This window comes from Triplophysa dalaica, chromosome 9, assembly GCF_015846415.1.
Source record: "Triplophysa dalaica isolate WHDGS20190420 chromosome 9, ASM1584641v1, whole genome shotgun sequence".
Classification (NCBI taxonomy): Eukaryota; Metazoa; Chordata; class Actinopteri; order Cypriniformes; family Nemacheilidae; genus Triplophysa; species Triplophysa dalaica.
This window is the reverse complement of record NC_079550.1, coordinates 493222-513887: the sequence shown is the minus strand read 5'-3', so window position 1 is coordinate 513887 and position 20666 is coordinate 493222. Positions and strand designations below refer to the sequence as shown.

Below are 20666 nucleotides of genomic sequence, written 5' to 3'. Positions count from 1 at the left end.
TTTCCCACTTCCTGCTACCTTCTTTTTCATGTTAACAAAATGAACCTTTCACATCAATGGCCGAGACATTTGGTTTCTCTTTGGATGGTGAAAACAAGTCTCTGTATCGACCGCTGGTAGCAGGGGAGGAGTTGAGAAATGTCAGCCGATGAAAGGTTATTTTTAGACGAGGAGCAAGGTTTTATAATGAAAGATTTAAAAGATAAACATTCATTGTTTAGAATAATATATGCGCACTAAGTTGACTCACAACAAGACGATTGTAGATTGAATTCCAGGTCAGAACCGTCCAGAATGGCTTATGAAAAACAGTCGGAGTAAAGTGTTCATGTAAGAAAGTGCTCATCATGCACTATTCCAACACGAAAACCAGTGTGTGTGTGTGTGTGTGTGTGTTTGTGTGTGTGTTTGTTAAAGAGAGCTTCGGGCTCTTCTAGATGTGTTGGAGATCGCTCGTCCGTCCTGTTATTGAGTTTTCATTCACCTCCATCATGATCTCCTCATATGTTGGCAGATATTTCACCTCCTCGTATGTGGGTAGCAGCAGAACCGGCGAGCTAAAGTCTCCCGTCAGGGAGTCCTGGGACGCGTGTCCGTGCAGAAGTGACGGCTCCTCGGGTGTTTGGCGGCGGGGACGCGGACACGCCACCCGCTGAATGAAGTAACCCACCACGAAGAGCAGCATCAGAATCAAGAGACCCGAAAGCTTGCGGACCACCCAGTCCAGGTTTTCCAGGAAAGTGTGCGGAGGGAGTTTGCAGCACTGGAAGGCTGTGACGTTCTCCTTGGACGGGCAGCACCGCTGACCTTCAACACATCGCGACTCTCCACAGCTCTGCACAGCTTCGCAGGAGAAACTCACCAGCCCAGACATTACACCCAGGCACGTCCTCAGACTCATGTCTCAGCTTGAGATGATCCAGCGGAGGGGTTATTCGGTGCTGTCCGTTGAAGTCCAGCCCAGATAATGATCTGTTGATTTAGGATGTGGGTTTTCTACTCATTTTTCGGCGATTATCACGAGCGAGCCCCCGCCGGCTGCACAGAGCGGTCAGTGAGTTTTGGTGCTGTGTCTTGCATCACTTATTGGAAATGACTGAATTACAGATCAATGTAATAAAATCATAGTCTTCCTGTCGCGAGGTAATGACTCTTTCTTTCTTTCGCCCACAGATTGCACATCATCATTGTTTCATCCTTTGAATGGAGAAGGCGACCTCAGAAACCGCTCTATTAAAAATGCATGGCGCTGTTTTTCTCTCTCTGGCTTTAAATGGGCACATTAGAGTCAGAACCAAGCAAAACTCGACACCCCTCCACGTGCTTTCTAATGTCACGCTAGACTCTATGGTGTTCCGTGTACTTTAATTGAAGCATTTTATTGTATTTGTTGCAGAGATAATGATAAACATGATCATTTTTGGTGTGCTCACAGGATTTGTCAAACTCTTAATTCCACTTTAGCACCACCTGCTTTGCTGTGTGCAGTAGACAAGTAGGACACTCCAAATTATGTGAATAAAAAAAGAGAAAACAATCCTATAGACCTGAGGACTGATTCCTACACGCATCTCACAAAAAGCTTCAAGGCGTTTAGCTCAAAGCGTATCTATTACTGCTGTATGAATATGTAGATGTGTTGCGCGGTTAATCGGTTCTGGAAATGTACCGGTAGATGTTCGATTTCAAACGGTTCCTTTTTTCGGTACTTGAAACACTGCTGTTCTGAAGTTCACCGCTATGCGGCAGTTCTGACGCAGAACCACCAACGTAGAAGAACAAGATGAATCGATTTACAAGCACTTTTGTGACCATTTCAACGGATACATTTTGAGTGATTTATTATATATTCGGCTCTTTCTACTTTTGCAGAGAGATTTTTAGATTGGTTTACATTGTAACGTTTATTCTACATGATGCGATGCGTCTGTACATCAACTTAATACATCGCATATATAACGTTATCTCTGTTCCAGACATCTCAGTTGGCCTACTCATCATCATGATTTAAATGTACAGTGGTGTGAAAAAGTATTTGCCCCCTTCTGGATTTGTAGTTTTTTTTGCATATTTGTCATTCTTAAATGTTTCAGATCATCAAACAAATGTCAACATTACTCAAAGAAAACCAGAGTAAATATAAAATGCAGTTTTTAAATGATGGTTTTATATATTAAGGGAAAAAACAATCCAAACATTTCTGACCCTATGTGAAAAGTAATTGCCCCCTTGGTAAATCATGAATGAACTGTGATCGATTGAATAACTGAGTTAGATTTCACTAGCCACACTGAAGCTTAAATACTGCCAGACCTGTTGAATCAAGAAATCACTTAAGCAGAACATGCCTGTCAAACTGAAGTAGTCTAAAAGATCTCAAATAGCAACACGTCATGCCGCGATCTAAAGAAATTCAAGAACAGATGAGAAACAAAGTAATAGAAATGGCTTTATAACCCTTTCTTGCCTGATACATTTCTAAGGCTTTGGGACTTCAGCGAACCACAGTGAGAGCCATTATCCACAAATGGAGAAAGCATGGAACAGTGGTAAACCGTCCCAGGAGTGGCCGGCCTGCCAAAATGACTCAAAGAGCACCATGACGATTCGTCCACGAGGTCTTAAAAGATCCCAGAACAACATCTAAAGAACTGCTGGCCTCTCTTGCTTCAGTTAAGGTCAGTGTTCATGATTCTACAATAAGGAAGATACTGTGCAAAAATGGCATCCATGGCAGAGTTCAAAAGCGAGAAAAACACTGGCGACCAAAAAGAACACAAAGACTCGTCTCACACTTGCTAAAAAACATTATGATCCCAAAAACGTTTTGGAAGGTGTGCGTCCCGTTACATTTGGCACGGTATTGATAAAAAGAACATCATACTGTAGTGGAGTAGGCGGGGCGAGACCATGGTTCGAGACCTGTGAGTAATTGTGAATGAGCGCCAGCTGTGCGCACACCGGGCTCGAATCACGTAGGAGATAGGGAGCATAAAAGAGAACGAGCGACCGGACCGTCGAAGAGAGAGGACCGGACCCGAACATGTTTTATGGTTGTATTTATTTTTGTGTTGCCGGCAGTCGTCCGTGAGGGGCTGCCGGCTGTCTTTTATACTTTGTTATTATTTTATTAAACTGTTTAAACGTTTGCCAGTTCCCGCCTCCTTCCTTCCATATCTTGAATCTTGTTACACATACCAACAGTCAAACATGGTGGAGGTAGTGTGATGGTCTTCAGGACCTGGACGATGGGCCATAATTAATAGAACCATGAATTCTGCGCTCAACCTAAAAAAATCTTAAGAGAATGTCTGGCCATCGGTTTGTGACCTCAAGCTTAAACGCAATTGCGTTATGCAGCAGGACAATGACCCAGAACAAACCAGCAAGTCCACCTCTGAATGGCTGAAGAAAATCAAATTAGAGGTTTTGGAGTGGCCTAGTCAAAGTTCGGACTTAAATCCAATTGAAATGCTGTGACATATGGCCTTAAAAAGGCTGTTCATGCTCCAAGACCCAATGTGGCCGAATTAAAACAATTCTGCAAAGAAGAGTGGGCCAAAATTCCTCCATGACGACATGAAAGACTAATTGCGAGCTATCACAAACGCTTGGTTGCAGTTGTTGCTGCCAAGGGTGGCACAACTAGTTATTAGATTTAGGGGGCAATTCACCCTATGCACGGCCACTTCTGCGTTTAGGCTCAGTTATTATCTAGCTTCCTGCGTGGTTACCAATGCGTGCTTACAACCAATGCCTGTCGCAACATTTTAATGAGCTGCCATTAGGACACGGCAATATTGAGACGTCGCACCTACAGTACAAAGGTATTTAAAGCTTCTTGAACTCATTACTACAAAGATGTGTTTATAAAATATATAAAACAGGTATGCAACAAAAGTTAATATATACTGTAAATAATATAATTAAATGAAATCGCTAGTTAATCAAAATATGCGAAAATAATATGCAAAAAAGACCACGCTAGGACCTCATTTTGCTATGGGAGAATGCTATACCTGAAGCCTGTGTAAAAACTGAGATATGGGCGGAAATACGTAAGCAGCAAGGCATGCATACAGTGCATTACTTTTTCACATTTGGTCAGAAATATTTGAATTTTTTCCCTTAAAGGAACACTCCACTTTTTGGGAAATATGCAAATTTCCCTGCTTCTCAAGAGTTAATCAATTGAGTTTTTAGTTTTCGAATGTATTCTGCCGATCTCCGGGTCTGGCGATAGCACTTTTAGCATAGATAATTGAATCCAATTAGACAAGTAGAATTGCTTTCAAAAATGACCAAAGAGTTTCGATATTTTTCCTATGTAAAACTTCACACTTCTGCAGTTCTGCAGGTGTTTGTGTCTTGTGTGAGTGTTTGTTTTGTCGAACTCATGGGGAACCATTTTGACAGCTCTCCACATGTTCGGTGTCTATGTCACTTGCCCCGCCCCCGTGTCTCACCGTCATGCTTTCCCCTCACTGGGTTTCCATCACCTCATTACTTGCACTCCTGTAGCTTGACCTGATTACTAGTCTACCCTGGTTCCTTATTATTATTGTTATTATTCACCTGTTACTAATGTCCTGCTGTTTAGGTCCCCTCTATTTAATCCCTCTTGTTCTCTTAACTTTTGTCAGACCGATGCGAGTTCTATTACTGTTCACTATAAATCCTAGTCTTAAGAACCTCCCAAGTCTTGTAAAGATTCTTCGTATTGCTCAAGTGCCTTTGCCTCCTCTGTTATCTACCTGAGTGCCCACTGGCGTCTCGGACCTCCGCTCTCTTCACAACCCGGCATCTCTTCACCAGTGATCACCACTGTCGTTCGGATTCTGCCACCGGGTCGAGGCTTCTCCCTGCTGACATTCACCTCGGGACAGTAAAGATTTCTTTTTCACTTCTCCCGCGGACTCACGTGGTTCCTGTGCTCGAGGCCGGTGTCGCCTGGTGATCTTGTGGACTATTATTTAATAAAATCTATTGCATTACCGGCATTTGAGTCTCTGAACCTTTTGTACCTCCCTGTGTCATGACACAGTGTAAAAATAATATGGTGCTATATAGAATATAAAATTATATATCAAATTTGAATTACAGCAGTTTCATGAAGTCTCCTTAACATTTTTTCAATTTTTCAACCATTTATTTTGGGGCTGGTTATTGATCACCTATGGTAACTTTGGTATAGGATAATGTAATGTAAGTCGCTTTGGATATGTATTACCGGTATTAGATTCTGGTACCGTACCAAAGCCAAAATTTGTGTTTTTTAGCCAACCCTTACATTTGGGAGAAATAAAGATGATGGTAAAATGGAATAGAAAATGTGGAGAATAAGACTGTCGTGTGAGGTTTCAATCGATTTTCACTTCTCATAAACAGAGCTAATGTCCAATTGGTCAGATGTGATTACTGGAGCATTACGCTGTGAAATACACTGGAACACAATTGAATTCACAAGGGATCGTGTGTCTCTCTCATTTACTGAAATCTGAGACACGCTGTCATTGGTACAGCATAGAAATACACTTTGCTCTCTTCATCATACACTATATACATGCACGCAGTCTTTTATGGAAGTGCCTGTATGAAAGATAAACAAATGTTTATTTCTTGGACTCAGATGCAAAGCTTAACTAAAGATTACACTTCAACTCCTGACTAGAGAAACATCTTCCAGTGATTATTCTGGGTGTCTAGAGAGGAGGATGCTCATATGTGTAGGGTGTCATAAATGATTATCATTAAGATATCTGGAAAATGTCTTTATCTTCAATACAGTTATATTAAAAGTAGAGGTGAGGGGAGATAAATTGATGTATGTTATAACTCATGAAATTTCTTCATGGATCTGATCTGAAATGCATTCATAATCAATGAAGGATCCGTCAGGTCTTTGTCTTAATTGATGGACGGTATGGGTTACTTTGATTATTTATTCATAATTTGATGACTGAATTTTTCAGATCATTTACAAAGGAGCTTGACTGTTCCTGTATATGAATTTGACCTCAACGCTTCCGATGATATCTAGATTGTGTATATTTATTTACACAGCTCTTGATCTGAAAAAACTAACAGTCACAGTCACAAATCAATTCAGTATAATTATGTCTCATTTATTGAAGAAACGGATGAATGCAAATTGCATGTTCATCTCATTTGTTTTTTGACTTAAAGATGGTATGAAATGGACCTCCGGAATATGCAACCTGTGAAATGAGCTGCTGATGTTTGCAGACAACAAAAACACTGTATACGGATAAGTTTGCAGGTAAACTTGACTTGAAAGAGTTGATGCTTTCAATTACTCTCCTGTAAGTGTCTGGCAACTTCTATGAGCGTCAAGTCTGAGAGGGGATAATCCTCTCCAATATTTGTCATGATCCTGTCCTCCTCTTCAGGAGTTTTCTGGTTCTGTGAACAGGGTCGTAACAGTACCATGCCTTATGTGCTTGTTGTGTTTTGTATGGAAGCACATAGCCTTTGTTATAATTTTGTGCCATGTGCTCTCCTGATGTGCGTCTTGCCCCCACCCCTTGTTTCCTGTAATCTTTCCATTAGCTTTCAATTCCCCTCAGCTGCCCAGTGTGATTTTTGCTTGTTGATTTTCCCCTATTTAATTTCCTCTTGTGTTCAGTCATGTGCCGGTTTGTTACAGTTCGTGTCTAGTTGTTACCCCTGTGACTAGTCTACCCTGTTTCTGCCTTGCCAGCTCATACAGGGTGAAGGATTAATCCTTGTTTTTACCCCCTTGTAGGAAGTTTCCTTTGAGGGTTTTGCCTACCTTCTGTTGTGATTTTCTCGTTCTTTGCCCCATCGTGGGTTATTGATTTCTGAAGTCCTGTTTTTTTTTATTCACCGTCTGCGAGTGAGTTCTCTGTCCCAAAATCATGACATATTTTGAATTTGGACTGCGATACCAAGCTAAACCAATAGATGTCAATGTCCCATATTACTCCTTAATAAGTAATAAGAAATAGATCAGGTAAGGGAAAAAAGCAAATGCATACATAGACACAATCATGTATAAAAACAAATACATAGGTATTGTATACAATGTTTAATATCTCATGCTTTTATTGCAGGTCTTAAAGATGAGCTAAAGTGAACTAGATTTATTATGAACAGGTCAAAGAGAATTAGCAATAATATCATGAGTGGCTGTTGCCATTTATACAGAAAAACAGTTATATGTCAAAACAATTTTAGTCTTACAAATTCGTTAAGAGCAGTGTTCAAGTATAAAGCCTTAAACCTGATGTCAGCAGACACAGCGGCTGACAGTGGCAAGGAACCAAAACTCCAATAATATATATAAATGGAGAAAAAACCTTTTTAGAAACCAGAGTCAACCAGGAGAGCCAGTTCTACCCTGGATTGCTAACACAACACTGCTGCATCTTGACAGGCTAAACGTGTATAAGCTAACTAAGCTTTGATTACCCAATTAATCTTAAAGGGGTCATATCACACGGCTGAAAAACAAATATTATGTGTATTAGGGCTGTGCCCAATTAAACGCGATTACCAATAAATCATGCTGAAATCGAGTTGGCTGCGATTATGCAAGGCATTTATTATTTTATTCATGCGTAGCTTGTCCGTGAAGCACGTCTCTGGGATCAGTAGGAATTGCAGCTATATCTAAAAGCAGTGGGAGTTTGAGTCGCTTATCACGTGCATTTAAAAAAGCAACACCCGTCAAACATGATCATTATAAATATACTTTATTATCATTACAACCTCTCCTCGAACTGCCACCTTACCGTGGTGGAGGGTGACCCTAGGAGCTATGTTGTCTGGGGCTATATGCCCCTGGTAGGGTCTCCCATGGCAAACAGGTCCTAGGCGACGGATGAGACCAAGAGCGGTTCAAAAACCCTTATGATGACGACAAATTCGAGGACCATGACGTCGCCCGGCATGGCGCAGCCGGGGCCCCACCCTGTAGCCAGGCCCGGGGTTGGGGCTCGTATGCGAGCGCCTGGTGGTCGGGCCTTCCCCCATGGGGTCCGGCCGGGCTCAGCCCAAAGGAACGACGTGGGGCCAACCTCCCGTGGACCCACCACCTACAGGAGGGACCGTAAGGGGCCGGTGCAAAGTGGATCGGGTGGTAGTCGAAGGCGGGGGCCTCGACAACCCGATTCCTGGACGCAGAATCTAGCTCTAGGGACATGGAACGTCACCTCTCTGACGGCTTTGACTGGTTGTTTCATCTGACCTCCGGCCATATGTCTTGGACACTCGGGTGAAGAGAGGGGCGGAGCTGTCAACCGATCACCACCTGGTGGTGAGTTGGATCCGATGGCGGGGGAGGAAGCTGGACAGACTCGGCAGACCCAAACGTACTGTGAGGGTCTGTTGGGAACGTTTGGCCGAATCGCCTGTCAGAGAGATCTTCAACTTCCACCTCCGGCAGAGCTTCGACCAGATCCCGAGGGAGTCTGGAGATATTGAGTCCGAGTGGACCATGTTCTCCACCTCCATTGTCAACGCAGCCACTCGGAGCTGTGGCCGTAAGGTCTCCGGTGCCTGTCGAGGCGGCAATCCCCGAACCCGGTGGTGGATACCGGAAGTAAGGGATGCCGTCAAGCTGAAGAAGGAGTCCTATTGGGCCTGGCTGGCTTGTGGGACTCCCGAGGCAGCTGACAGGTACCGACAGGCCAAGCGGACTGCAGCCCGAGTGGTTGGGGAGGCAAAATCTCGGGCCTGGAAGGAGTTCGGTGAGGCCATGGAGAAAGACTATCGTTCGACTTCGAAGAGATTCTGGCAAACCGTCCGGTGCCTCAGGAAGGGGAAGCAGTGCCCTACCAACGCAGTTTACAGTTGAGGGGGGCAGCTGTTGACCTCGACCGGGGATATCATCTGGCGGTGCAAGGAATACTTCGAGGATCTCCTCAATCCCGCCGTCATGTCTTCCATTGAGGAAGCAGAGGCCGAGGGCTCGGAGGCGGACTCGCCCATCACCCGGGCTGAAGTCACCGAGGTAGTCAAGAAACTCCTCGGTGGCAGGGCACCGGGGGTGGATGAGATCCGCCCTGAGTACCTCAAGTCTCTGGATGTTGTGGGGCTGTCTTGGCTGACACACCTCTGCAGCATCGCTTGGCGGTCGGGGACAGTGCCCTTGGACTGGCAGACCGGGGTGGTGGTCCCTCTTTTTAAGAAGGGGGACCGGAGGGTGTGCTCCAACTATCGGGGATTACACTTCTCAGCCTCCTCGGGAAAGTCTATGCCAGGGTACTGGAGAGGAGAATCCGGCTATGGTAGAACCCCGGATTCAGGAGGAACAGTGTGGTTTTCGTCCCGGTCGTGGAACACTGGACCAGCTCTATACCCTCTCCAGGGTGCTGGAGGGTTCATGGGAGTTTGCCCAACCAGTCCACATGTGTTTTGTGGATGTGGAGAAGGCATTCGACCGTGTCCCTCGCGGCATTTTGTGGAGGGTGCTCCGGGAGTATGGGATTCGGGACCCTTTGCTAAGGGCTATCCGGTCCCTGTACGACCGGAGCAGGAGCTTGGTTCGCATTGCCGGCAGTTAGTCAGACTTGTTCCCGGTGCATGTTGGACTCCGGCAGGGCTGCCCTTTGTCGCCGGTTCTGTTCATAATTTTTATGGACAGAATTTCTAGGCGCAGCCAGGGGCCGGAGGGCGTCGGGTTTGGGGACCACACGATTTCATCTCTGCTCTTCATCGTGCTGGCTCCATCAGACCAGGACCTTCAGCATGCACTGGGACGGTTTGCAGCCGAGTGTGAAGCGGCTGGGATGAGAATCAGCACCTCCAAATCTGAGGCCATGGTTCTCAGTCGGAAAAGGGTGGCTTGCTCACTTCAGGTGGGTGGAGAGTTCCTGCCTGTCTAGGGAGGGAAGTCTGGGCATCCCTGGTTAGACTACTGCCCCCGCGACCCGGCCCCGGATAAGCGGAAGAAAATGGATGGATGGATCATGACAATTCCTGAGGAGGCTTGAGGAACAGTGATAAAAACATGTCCTTTTCCTAAAATTACCTGTTCTATGGTCTTCTTCTGCAGTGCTTATTTGGAGTTTCTGCACGAGAGCGCCCTATGGCTTTCGAATACAGCAGCATTTTACCGTACTTCCTCACAAGGTGTGCTTATATCTCAAGGAGTGATATATGTTTTGGTTAATCGTGCACAGCCCTAATGTATATACACGATTTAAGATTAAAATGTGTTTTTTTTTCACTTATGCGCATGTTTGTATATCCTCTTTGCCCCGCCTCTGTGAAACATAGAGATATTTTACAAAGCTCATGGCTCTGAAAAGCGAGGTGTGCTATGATTGTCCAGTTAACAAGTGCATAGTGATTGGTGTAATACTGTAAGAATGGGATGGAAATGTAATACCTCTTACCATATCTAAGACATCAAATATGTCCCATGGTGCAGAGTAGTTCGGGTCACCAATTTGCATTGGTGAACTGTGACTATGCTACCAGATATCCAGAGGTGTACCCACTGCGTTCGATCCAAGTTAAACATACTGTGAGATGTTTGGTTGATCTGATTTCAAGGGTTAGAGTTCCGTCAGAAATGATCACGGATCAGGGAACAAATTTTATGGCTAAACTGATGAAATTATTGTACAAACAGCTAGGATTAAGGGAATTTGAACTAAACCATTTCACCCTCAAACTGATGGTCTTGTAGAACGGTTCAATGGTTTACTGAAAAACATGCTGAAGAAGTTGTTGATGAATCTTGCGGGATTGGGATAAATGGATTCCTTTTCTTCTCTTTGCCTATGGAGAGGTCCCTCAGTGTTCGACTGGTTTCTCCCCTTTCGAGCTTTGGTTTGGCAGGCAAGTTCGAAGCCCCCTGGACGTGCTCAAAGAAGGGTGGATAGCAGAGGAACCAGCCCAGTGCAGTATCGCCTAATATATCTTACAGATGCGGAACAAGTTGGAGACCTTTACAACTCTGGCTAAAGAAAATTTTTCTACTGCCCAGCAGAGACAAAAGGTATGGTATGACACGCATGCAAGGGAAAGGAACCTAAAACCTAGACAGAAAGTTCTACTACCATCAGGTACCAGCAAGTTGTTGGCCAAATGGCAGGGTCCGTATGTCGTGACCTTAAAAACTGAGCCCAGTAACCTATGAGATTTTGTGTCCCTGAAGAAGGCAGCCTAAGCAGGTCCTACATGTTATTCTCCTGCTAGAATTAAAGGAGAGGCTGTTGGATCTTAAAGGTCCTCAGGATGTAAAGGATCACGTGATGAGGGTGAGGTCTAAAGTGGAGGATGAGGATGAACCCGATACGGAACCAATTCGATCATCACCGATGTCCCCAGAATGTTACTAACAACAACAGCAGCTTACTGAGAAACTTCAATCTTTTCCATCTCTGTTCCAGGAAAGACCAGGCCGGACCGAGCTACTCACACATAATATCATCCTGAAACACACTACTCCTATACGGCAGAAACCATATTGGGTTCCGGAGATGTTGGTTGAACGGTTAAAGACTGAGATCGAGACCATAATGATAATGGGGATAATAGAACCGTCAAACAATGAGTGGTCAAGTCCCATACTACTAGTCCCTAAAAAAGATGGAGGAATTAGGTTCTGCACTGATTTTAGAAAACTAAACGGCGTATCATCTTATGATTCGTATCCGATGCCTCGTATCGACGAGTTAATTGAGAGACTGGGTAAAGTCTCATATATGACTACATTAGATCTGTGTAAAGGTTATTGGCAAGTGCCCCTTGATCCCCCTTGAAAGTCCTACACTGTCTTTCGATCTCCTGTAGGGTTATTTTAATATACGGTTATGCCTTTTGGGTTACATGGAGCACCGGCCACGTTCCAAAGGATGATGGACCATGTAATTACAGGATGTAAGCAGCTGCCTACCTCGACGATGTGGTTATATACAGTGGGTCTTGGCAAGAACATTTGCGGCATCTTGCGGACATTCTGAAGAGGCTTCAGGAAGCAGGGCTCATGATCAACACCACAAAATGTTCATGGGCCAAGACAGAGGTGAGATACTTGGGGTAATTGCTGCGTCATTGACAGATCAGACCACAAGTGGAAAAGCTTAAGGCTATCCAAAATAGTACTCGTCCGCAAACTAAAAAGCAGGTGAGGTCCTTTCTTGGTTGAATCGGCTTGTACCGCCGCTTCATTCCCCACTTCGCATCACTGGCTACACCGTTGACTGATATGACCAAGAAGATTTGTTATGCCATGAACTAGTGTTGCAGAGCCCTAATTTCTCTGGGAGATTTATTGTACAGGTGGATGATTCTGATGTTGTCTTGGGAGCAGTTCTAGCCCAAGGAGAGGCTGAAGATGAGAGACCTGTGCTATTTCTGAGCAGAAAACTCTTTGAAAGAGAGAGGAGATACTCAACAATTGAGAATAAAGGCCTTGCCATTAAGAGGGCTGTGGATTCTCTGCGGTATTACTTGCTTGGGCGTGAATTCACGTTATGAACTGATCAACGTGCATTGAAATGGATGCAGACCATGCAAAAAGTAATTCAAGGATATTGCGCTGGTGTCTGATTTTGCAGCCCTATGTCTTTACAATTACAATTACAATTATACACTAGACCGTTTTGTAAGATCTTTATTTGTGTTTGTTTTACTTTAGAAACAGTCACATAGAAGGTGCAAATTCCATGATGACTGCTAGCAATGTGGAGCACAAAAGTGGGGGAAATATACAAATCTTTGTATTAATGTGTATGTTTCTTTGTCTTACAGGGGATGGCACATACTTAGAAATAAATCTATAGGACTATAATCTATAATCTTCCAAATGCATAAATGAAGTGAAAGTGACCTATTTGTCAGGTATGGTGAGCCATACCTGAAATGTGACCTCTGCTTTTAACCCATCCAGTGAGTAGTGAACACGCGTACACCCGGAGCAGTGGACAGCTATCACTACAGCGCCCTGGGAGCAAGTAGGAGTAAGGTGCCTCAAGGCGCTCAAGGGGACCTCAGTCGTTACCCGCCGGCCCTGAGGATCAAACGGGCAACCTTCTGGTCACGAGTCCGACTCTCTAACCATTAGGCCACGATTGCCCATTTACAAATATGAATGACGTTCAAATGTCACAAACAGGTCATTTTGTTTAAACATTTGTAAATATAATGTCATATATGTTATTAAAATACATATTTATATTCAATTTGTCAAAAAAAATGTGAAAATGAATTTTGAGAGGTAGTTTCTGGCAATAACAAACCTGCAAATTACGCAACTGGCCAATCAGAATCAAGCATTCCAACAAGCTGTTTACTAAGACTTTGAAAACAATAAAACTAAGTTTTATTTATTGTTACACAATGCAGAGGGGAAAATAGATCAGTTATAATCACAAACATATGTCTTGCATTTTGGAATATGAATGAAATGGATCTATCATTTTAGCTGTAAGCGTTTACATATCCCACTCCTACTGTCACAGCATCATGACAGAGATTTCTCAAGGGGAAAAATGTTTATAAGATCGCATTGAAAAGCTTGCGCAAGAAAGCTATAACGAGAGAGCACGATGGAGCGGACAGAGACCGCACGTTACAGAGAACACTTCCAACGCTGACCTGATACTTGCTTCTTAGTTATTTACCAGAATATTTTGAATGTTGATCTAACCGAAAATGTAGACTTATATGACAAATTAATAAAGAGATTGCCAGTGCTGGTCAGTTTCTTGATGAAATACTGTTCTTTAATTGTGAAAAGACGAATTGAAAAGGAAAGTTGTTACAAAGCCACAACTAGGTCTTTAGCCTTAGTTAAAAAAAAAACTAGTACAGCCAGACAATTATTAACAAGTTTACACAAATTCATTGACTGAAATAGGCTAAATAAAAAAATTGCAATATTTAAAACGTGACATTTTGTTGACAGCAATATAAATTGCAATTTAAAGGTCTCATGAAGTGTCCTTGTCTGTTTTATACTGTTATATGAGGTTTACTTATGACGTTCACGTGGTTTTTACGTCCAAAAACATCAAAATCAATAAGCAATAGGCCATTTTCTGCCCAGGTTTTGAGGCCAGCTCTACAAACGCTCGGTTTTAATGGGCGTGCCACATTGAAGACTTTATAAGTTAACACACTGCTTTGATTGGAAAGCAATTAATGTAATTGCAGGCTTCTGTGAATTTTGTTCGAGACATAAGATTTACAGACACCATTTACAGTTTTCACACGGAATCAGTATTATCTGGGGACCTCCTGTGATTTATAAATGACCTCCACACATCAGTATTTCATGTGACGCATTCGCACGGGATGATTTCACTCAAATTTACTGACTTATTTCCTGTATGTAATTGCAAGGCTTTGCGTATAGTTTGTATAGCCTATAGTTGTATTGTGTTTAATGATATATGACCGTACCTGTCTGCATTTGAGACCAGTGATCCCGAACCGAACGAAGATCACCGCGATCGCGGGTCAAATGTTACAAGAGTTTCCATCATATTAAACAAACAGGAGACTCCCTGTAACTTATGGATATCACCAAGCACCCGAAAAAATACCAAACCACTTCAAAACAGCCTCCATTATTCACAAACGGTGGATAAATCCTTGAAAATTATATATAAGCCCTCCAAATCACAGATGGCGAATCGCACAGGCTTAAGATCACAGACAACCTCTGCAATTAATACAAATGATTAGAGGTCTCCACGTTATACTAATCCTGTGCAAATAGGCCTCAGAGCACATCAAGTGTTCTCTAACAAAGTCTCTAGTGATGCATAGTACATAAATGTTTTACTCACATAATATTGCTGCACCATTCCTATCGGATCCAATATTGAAGGCACGTCACTGCTTTTTAATTTTAAACTGTGCCTTGTTCATGAAGGAATCCTCTGAGAAATGAAACAAACAAACGTGTTATGTTTTGTCTTTAAAAATAAACTTTAACCCCGCATTCCTAATATCAGAATCCGAAGGAGGGTTATGCAGCGACTGTATTCTACCACAACCAGGTGTGGCACAATATTTAGCTATCTTTAACGGCATGTTTGTTTATTGATTGCTCGCACTATCTGGTTCTGCGCCATTGGTTCTGTCATCTGCAAACCAGTGGACGGGGCTAGAGAAGCAGTCGTTGATATTTTGTTGAATGTCGTCATAGATAGGTCCATGCAGAACCTGGGGTTCGCTGGGCCTGGTATCAATAACAGATGTAATCTCAGTAACAAGGGCGTTTTCAGCAGGGATAGATTTTTATCTACTCTACTTTTCGGTATCAATTCGATTTCTCAATTCGTCAATCACAATGGGGATTGCAGTAAACAACGGTTCACTTTCAATGCTTGTGCTGGGCATACAGAGGTTTTTGTGGGCTGCAAGAACAGGGAATTAGGCCTTTTTGGACTTCCAATGGACTGTCTTTCCATGGAAATGTGGCTTCAGCCAGCGCAGACCTATAATCAAACAAACAAACACAAAAATAAATAAATACATCTCAGAGGTTTTCTTAATCTGGCCGTAAATAAGGAATAACAACGGACCTGTGATGAGGTTGTGGTGCTGACTTGCTCTTCCAACAAGACATTTTCCTCCAAAATTTCCTCTCACATGTCCAGCACTGATCATTTTCAGGCATTCTGGAAAACTTCTTTTTCGTGATCTTTGCGCTGATCGACACTACCCATCATTTCATCTACGACTTTAAGCAGCAGGTCGCAGGCACCTTTGCCTACATTTAAAATGTGCCTTCAAAACAATGTTAAAACAGGCTGATTCTCTCATGCTCCGAATTATACTCATCAATGCTGCTTTATTAACATTTTCATTTTAAAAGGGGATAAAATAAAAAGAGGATTAGAACAGAATTCTATTTTTTATATGACTAATTTTTTTTCTACAACTGCAAAGACAGTAACTGCAGCAGCCTCATCCCCAGCACCCCCCTCAACATCAGCTGCTCCCTGTAAGTGATATCAGCCCCTAGTGTTTTATAGCATATTGCCTACAATCTTAAAATACAATATTTCATGATACAATGGAGACGTTTATTTCCAATAGGGACCCTGTCCGACACAGTTTACTACAACAGAGGAATGTGGAAGAAAATATTAGAATTTAGAAAATCAAGGTTTATTTTTAATTTAGTCCTGCCCTGAACAATTTATTTTAAGAAATAAATTTTAACATAACAAAAAATAAAAACTGAATTTCTAAAAATAGCCCAGGTCAAACGCTTACATCCCCCTGATTCTTAACACTGTATGATGTCACCTGTCCTGAACAGTCACTGACAGTTTTTATGTTTAGTCATAGTTGTTTAAGGGTTTCTTGTTTGTCCTGAGTTATTAAACCGTCGACTTATCTTCAGAAGAATCACCCAGGTCCTCCACAATCTTTGCCTTATCAGCATTTCTGCATACACTGTATGTCTTGTCCCCAGCAGTAGTGTAATGTTGAGATTCATCTGTACACATATAGGACAATCAAGAGACTCATACACAACTATAACAATAGATAGAATTCAGACGCGTCAGTCTGCGCGTCAGAATCAGTGATGCATGTAGACAAACATTTATTTAAAGCGGCGCTAACACACAGGGTTTCTGCCAATCCCATATTAATCTTGAGTACCTATAGAGTAGTATTGCATACATCTGTCATGAAATTGCAAGGAAGACAATGCAGGGAGAACCCAATTGCAGGCAGGACTCAGGGATGACAGTGTTAACAGATAATTTATTATTAAACAAAAGAACACTACAAAACAGGCAAAACAAAACCCACAATGGGGAAAACAAGACTGGATAATATTAAACTCAAAACAAGGACACTAACTCACTAGACTAGAAAATAAACACTGGATACAAACACTAAACTAACACTTACTTGACAAAGACACAGGAACAAGGAAAACATACAGGTATATCCACAAGGTATCTTCACAAGGTATATCCACAGCAAACATCAAACACAGGTACAGCTTACAATGCACGAGCAACAAGACAAAGAAACATGAGGACTCTTTATAGGGGAAACAAACAGAGGATGGTAACGAGCAACAGGTGCTGGGGATTAGCACTCAGGGAAAGCTGACGAGAAGAGAGAGGGGCGGGGCCAGAGACGAGACACGGAGAGAGAAGAAATCGTCTCTCTCCCACATGAAACAGAGGATTCTGTATGATTCCACCTCTAGACCAAGAAATACCTGACAAGGTGAGGTGGAATCATGACAGAACCCCCGCCTTAAGGAGCAGCATCCTGATGCTCCTCAAAGGCACAAACAAGACAAGACAGACTTAGACAAAGACAAGAACCAGACAGACATGGTCAACAAGATAAGGGGCATACATGACATGACAACGAGTGGACTCGGGTGTGACAATAAAAATAACAAACAAGGGAGGGGGGGTGTTGGCAAACCAGAGAACATAGGGGGAAGTCCAGAAAGGGTAGGGCTGGGTGGGGAAGTCCTAGCCCGTGGGGGCGCGCCAGAGCACGGAGCCCCAGAGGGCTTAACAGGGGAAGTCCTTGGAGGAACTGTCCTAGTCCCTGGCAGGACTGCTGGGCTGGACCCCGGCTGGAGAGGCTCGGAAAGGCCGGACGGGACCGGCTGGAGAGGCCTGGGAAGGCCGGACGGGACCGGCTGGAGAGGCCTGGGAAGGCCGGACGGGACCGGCTGGAGAGGCCTGGGAAGGCCGGACGGGACCGGCTGGAGAGGCCTGGGAAGGCCGGACTGGACCGGCTGGAGAGGCCTGGGAATGCCGGACTGGACCGGCTGGAGAGGCCTGGGAATGCCGGACTGGACCGGCTGGAGAGGCCTGGGAATGCCGGACTGGACCGGCTGGAGAGGCCTGGGAATGCCGGACTGGACCGGCTGGAGAGGCCTGGGAATGCCGGACTGGACCGGCTGGAGAGGCCTGGGAATGCCGGACTGGACCGGCTGGAGAGGCCTGGGAATGCCGGACTGGACCGGCTGGAGAGGCCTGGGAATGCCGGACTGGACCGGCTGTAGAGGCCCTCGAAGGCCGGACGAGACCGGCTGTAGAGACCCGGGAAGACCGGACGGGGCCGGCTGAAGAGACCCGGGAAGGCCAGACGGGACCAGCTGGAATGGCGGCTGGGCAGCGCTGTCCGGTGGCTGGGCAGCGCTTGGTGCCGGCTGCTGGACCGGCTTGAAAGCCAGCCTCGGGAACACCGGATGCTGGGCAGTACTCGAACGCTTTCCCCTCTTGGGCTTCCTCTTCCGGGAGCGGCCCACAGGGACTGTGGCCGACCGAAGAGAGGCGGTGGGAGACACGGCTAGCTCCGTGCAGGATGAGTCGGACGGGGAGTCCCACGACTGCCTCCGTGGGCGTCTCCCTTGGATGCAGACGGGAGGTGAGTGGGATGGACCGGCGAACCTCACCATCCCAGTGGTCAGCACCTGGTCCTCCGGGACGGAATCCAGGTGGAAGTGGGTGGAGTCCTGGGGGCCACTGCTCGAGAGATTCTTTACCAGGTCCTGGAAAGACCCCTGGATAATCCTCTCCCGTTCCTCCAGCGGAGGAGGACTGACCAGGCCAGCCAGGAAATAGGAGTTCAGCAGAACCTCTGGGAGAAAGCCCCGCCTAGCCAACGACCCCTGTGCATAATTTTCCAGGGTCCGGTCACTCTGGGGAGGAAAAGGGCCATTGCCTTTCTGCACATCATAGATGGCTGACTGCCACCAAGCCTGGGACGAGTTGCTGCCTGCTGGGTTAATTACTGGCTCGTGCATTCTGTCATGAAATTGCAAGGAAGACAATGCAGGGAGAACCCAATTGCAGGCAGGACTCAGGGATGACAGTGTTAACAGATAATTTATTATTAAACAAAAGAACACTACAAAACAGGCAAAACAAAACCCACAATGGGGAAAACAAGACTGGATAATATTAAACTCAAAACAAGGACACTAACTCACTAGACTAGAAAATAAACACTGGATACAAACACTAAACTAACACTTACTTGACAAAGACACAGGAACAAGGAAAACATACAGGTATATCCACAAGGTATCTTCACAAGGTATATCCACAGCAAACATCAAACACAGGTACAGCTTACAATGCACGAGCAACAAGACAAAGAAACATGAGGACTCTTTATAGGGGAAACAAACAGAGGATGGTAACGAGCAACAGGTGCTGGGGATTAGCACTCAGGGAAAGCTGACGAGAAGAGAGAGGGGCGGGGCCAGAGACGAGACACGGAGAGAGAAGAAATCGTCTCTCTCCCACATGAAACAGAGGATTCTGTATGATTCCACCTCTAGACCAAGAAATACCTGACAAGGTGAGGTGGAATCATGACAACATCATATCTTTGAGTATTGAATATGTAGTTTGATAACCTTTGTTAAAGATAGATACAGCTGTACGATTACTTCTGAAATCATACGGCGCGTTGGGGTGGAGGGGTAGGGTGAACCAAAGCACATGTGCACCCATTGTCAACAAAACACAGACATCAGTCTCAGTCACCACATGCGTTTCATGTCCGGCATCTTTTAGAGCTGGAACGGCTCCATATGTCAGTTTCAAACCATCTCCAGCGTTATATCCACAGTTTATATAACATTCATCACCCAAATGCCCATCACCCAACCCGTACTCTCGCTCTCTTTCCTGCACACAAGTGAAAGTGATATCTGCGCATGCTCTTTCTCCTGCTCTCCATGCTGCGTAGGAGTGCTGTGTGCTTTTCCGGGAGAATTGTCCAATAAGGAACTAAGAATTTTTTTTACAAAAAAGCTTTATATGTTCGAAAAAAACTTTCTGAAACCTGTACGATCACAGGGGGAGTGTATTGAGCACAGAAATACTACGTCATACGCCCAACTCATTTTTGTACAAGTTGACCATGTTAAGCATGAGAAGACAGCACGTTTAACATTGTTAAGAAGTCAGAATGCATGACACATCGTTGCAACACCCCTTTAAAGTCAGGTGGGTGAAAACCTCTGAAAATGTTATTTGGTGTAAATTGTTTATATTTAGATTCCTGAATAACAGATATTTATAAATGAAAAAATATACATATAAACATAACAAATTACACCAAAAATATTTTCAGAGGTTAACACCCACCTGACTTTGTATGAATGGTGTTGCCTTCATGAGGATCTATTGTAATAGTTATGTATGACTAGAAATGCTGTTATTATTCTTTGACTTCAAAATTCCTCTTTTTTACCAAATTCAGCATTTTCCAGATTATGCAAGGGGGATGTAAACTTCTGTTTGGAGCACAGCCTTGATCCATGTGCCCCTTTTAAACTTTGAGCACGTGCCCCTCTAAAGGTCTTTGAGCGGGCCGCCCTGTTCTCTCAGATCTGATTCCGTTTAAACTTCTGCACATTTATATTGTTGTTTATGTGACACTGCAGCTTTGGGGGTTCACTGGCATTCATGTATTGATGAGGAACCTTAAAACATCAGATTTTAGAGTAAATCCCTGTAAAAGACGGGTTGCGAGAGATTTAACTTTAAATCAAGAATGCGCTTTCACACTGAACACGCCGAAATATGGAGATCGAAAGAGATCGCATTACAAAGTGTTTTTCACTAAGTATGCAAATTTACCGCGGGTCAGAGAGATTCATATCTATTGAACAGCTCTTGTGTATTGTTTACGGTGTATTTGTAAGTGGATAT

General features: G+C 44.2%; 1 protein-coding gene across 1 annotated transcript; it reads right to left on the bottom strand.

Annotated features, from left to right (window-relative positions):
- Nucleotides 1-209: 209 nt before the first annotated feature.
- On the bottom strand, nucleotides 210-1044 carry LOC130429159 (uncharacterized membrane protein C3orf80). The gene has a single exon (XM_056757578.1). The coding sequence runs from the start codon at nucleotides 899-901 to the stop codon at nucleotides 434-436; it is 468 nt and encodes a 155-aa protein (XP_056613556.1). The 5' UTR covers nucleotides 902-1044; the 3' UTR covers nucleotides 210-433.
- Nucleotides 1045-20666: the final 19622 nt, after the last annotated feature.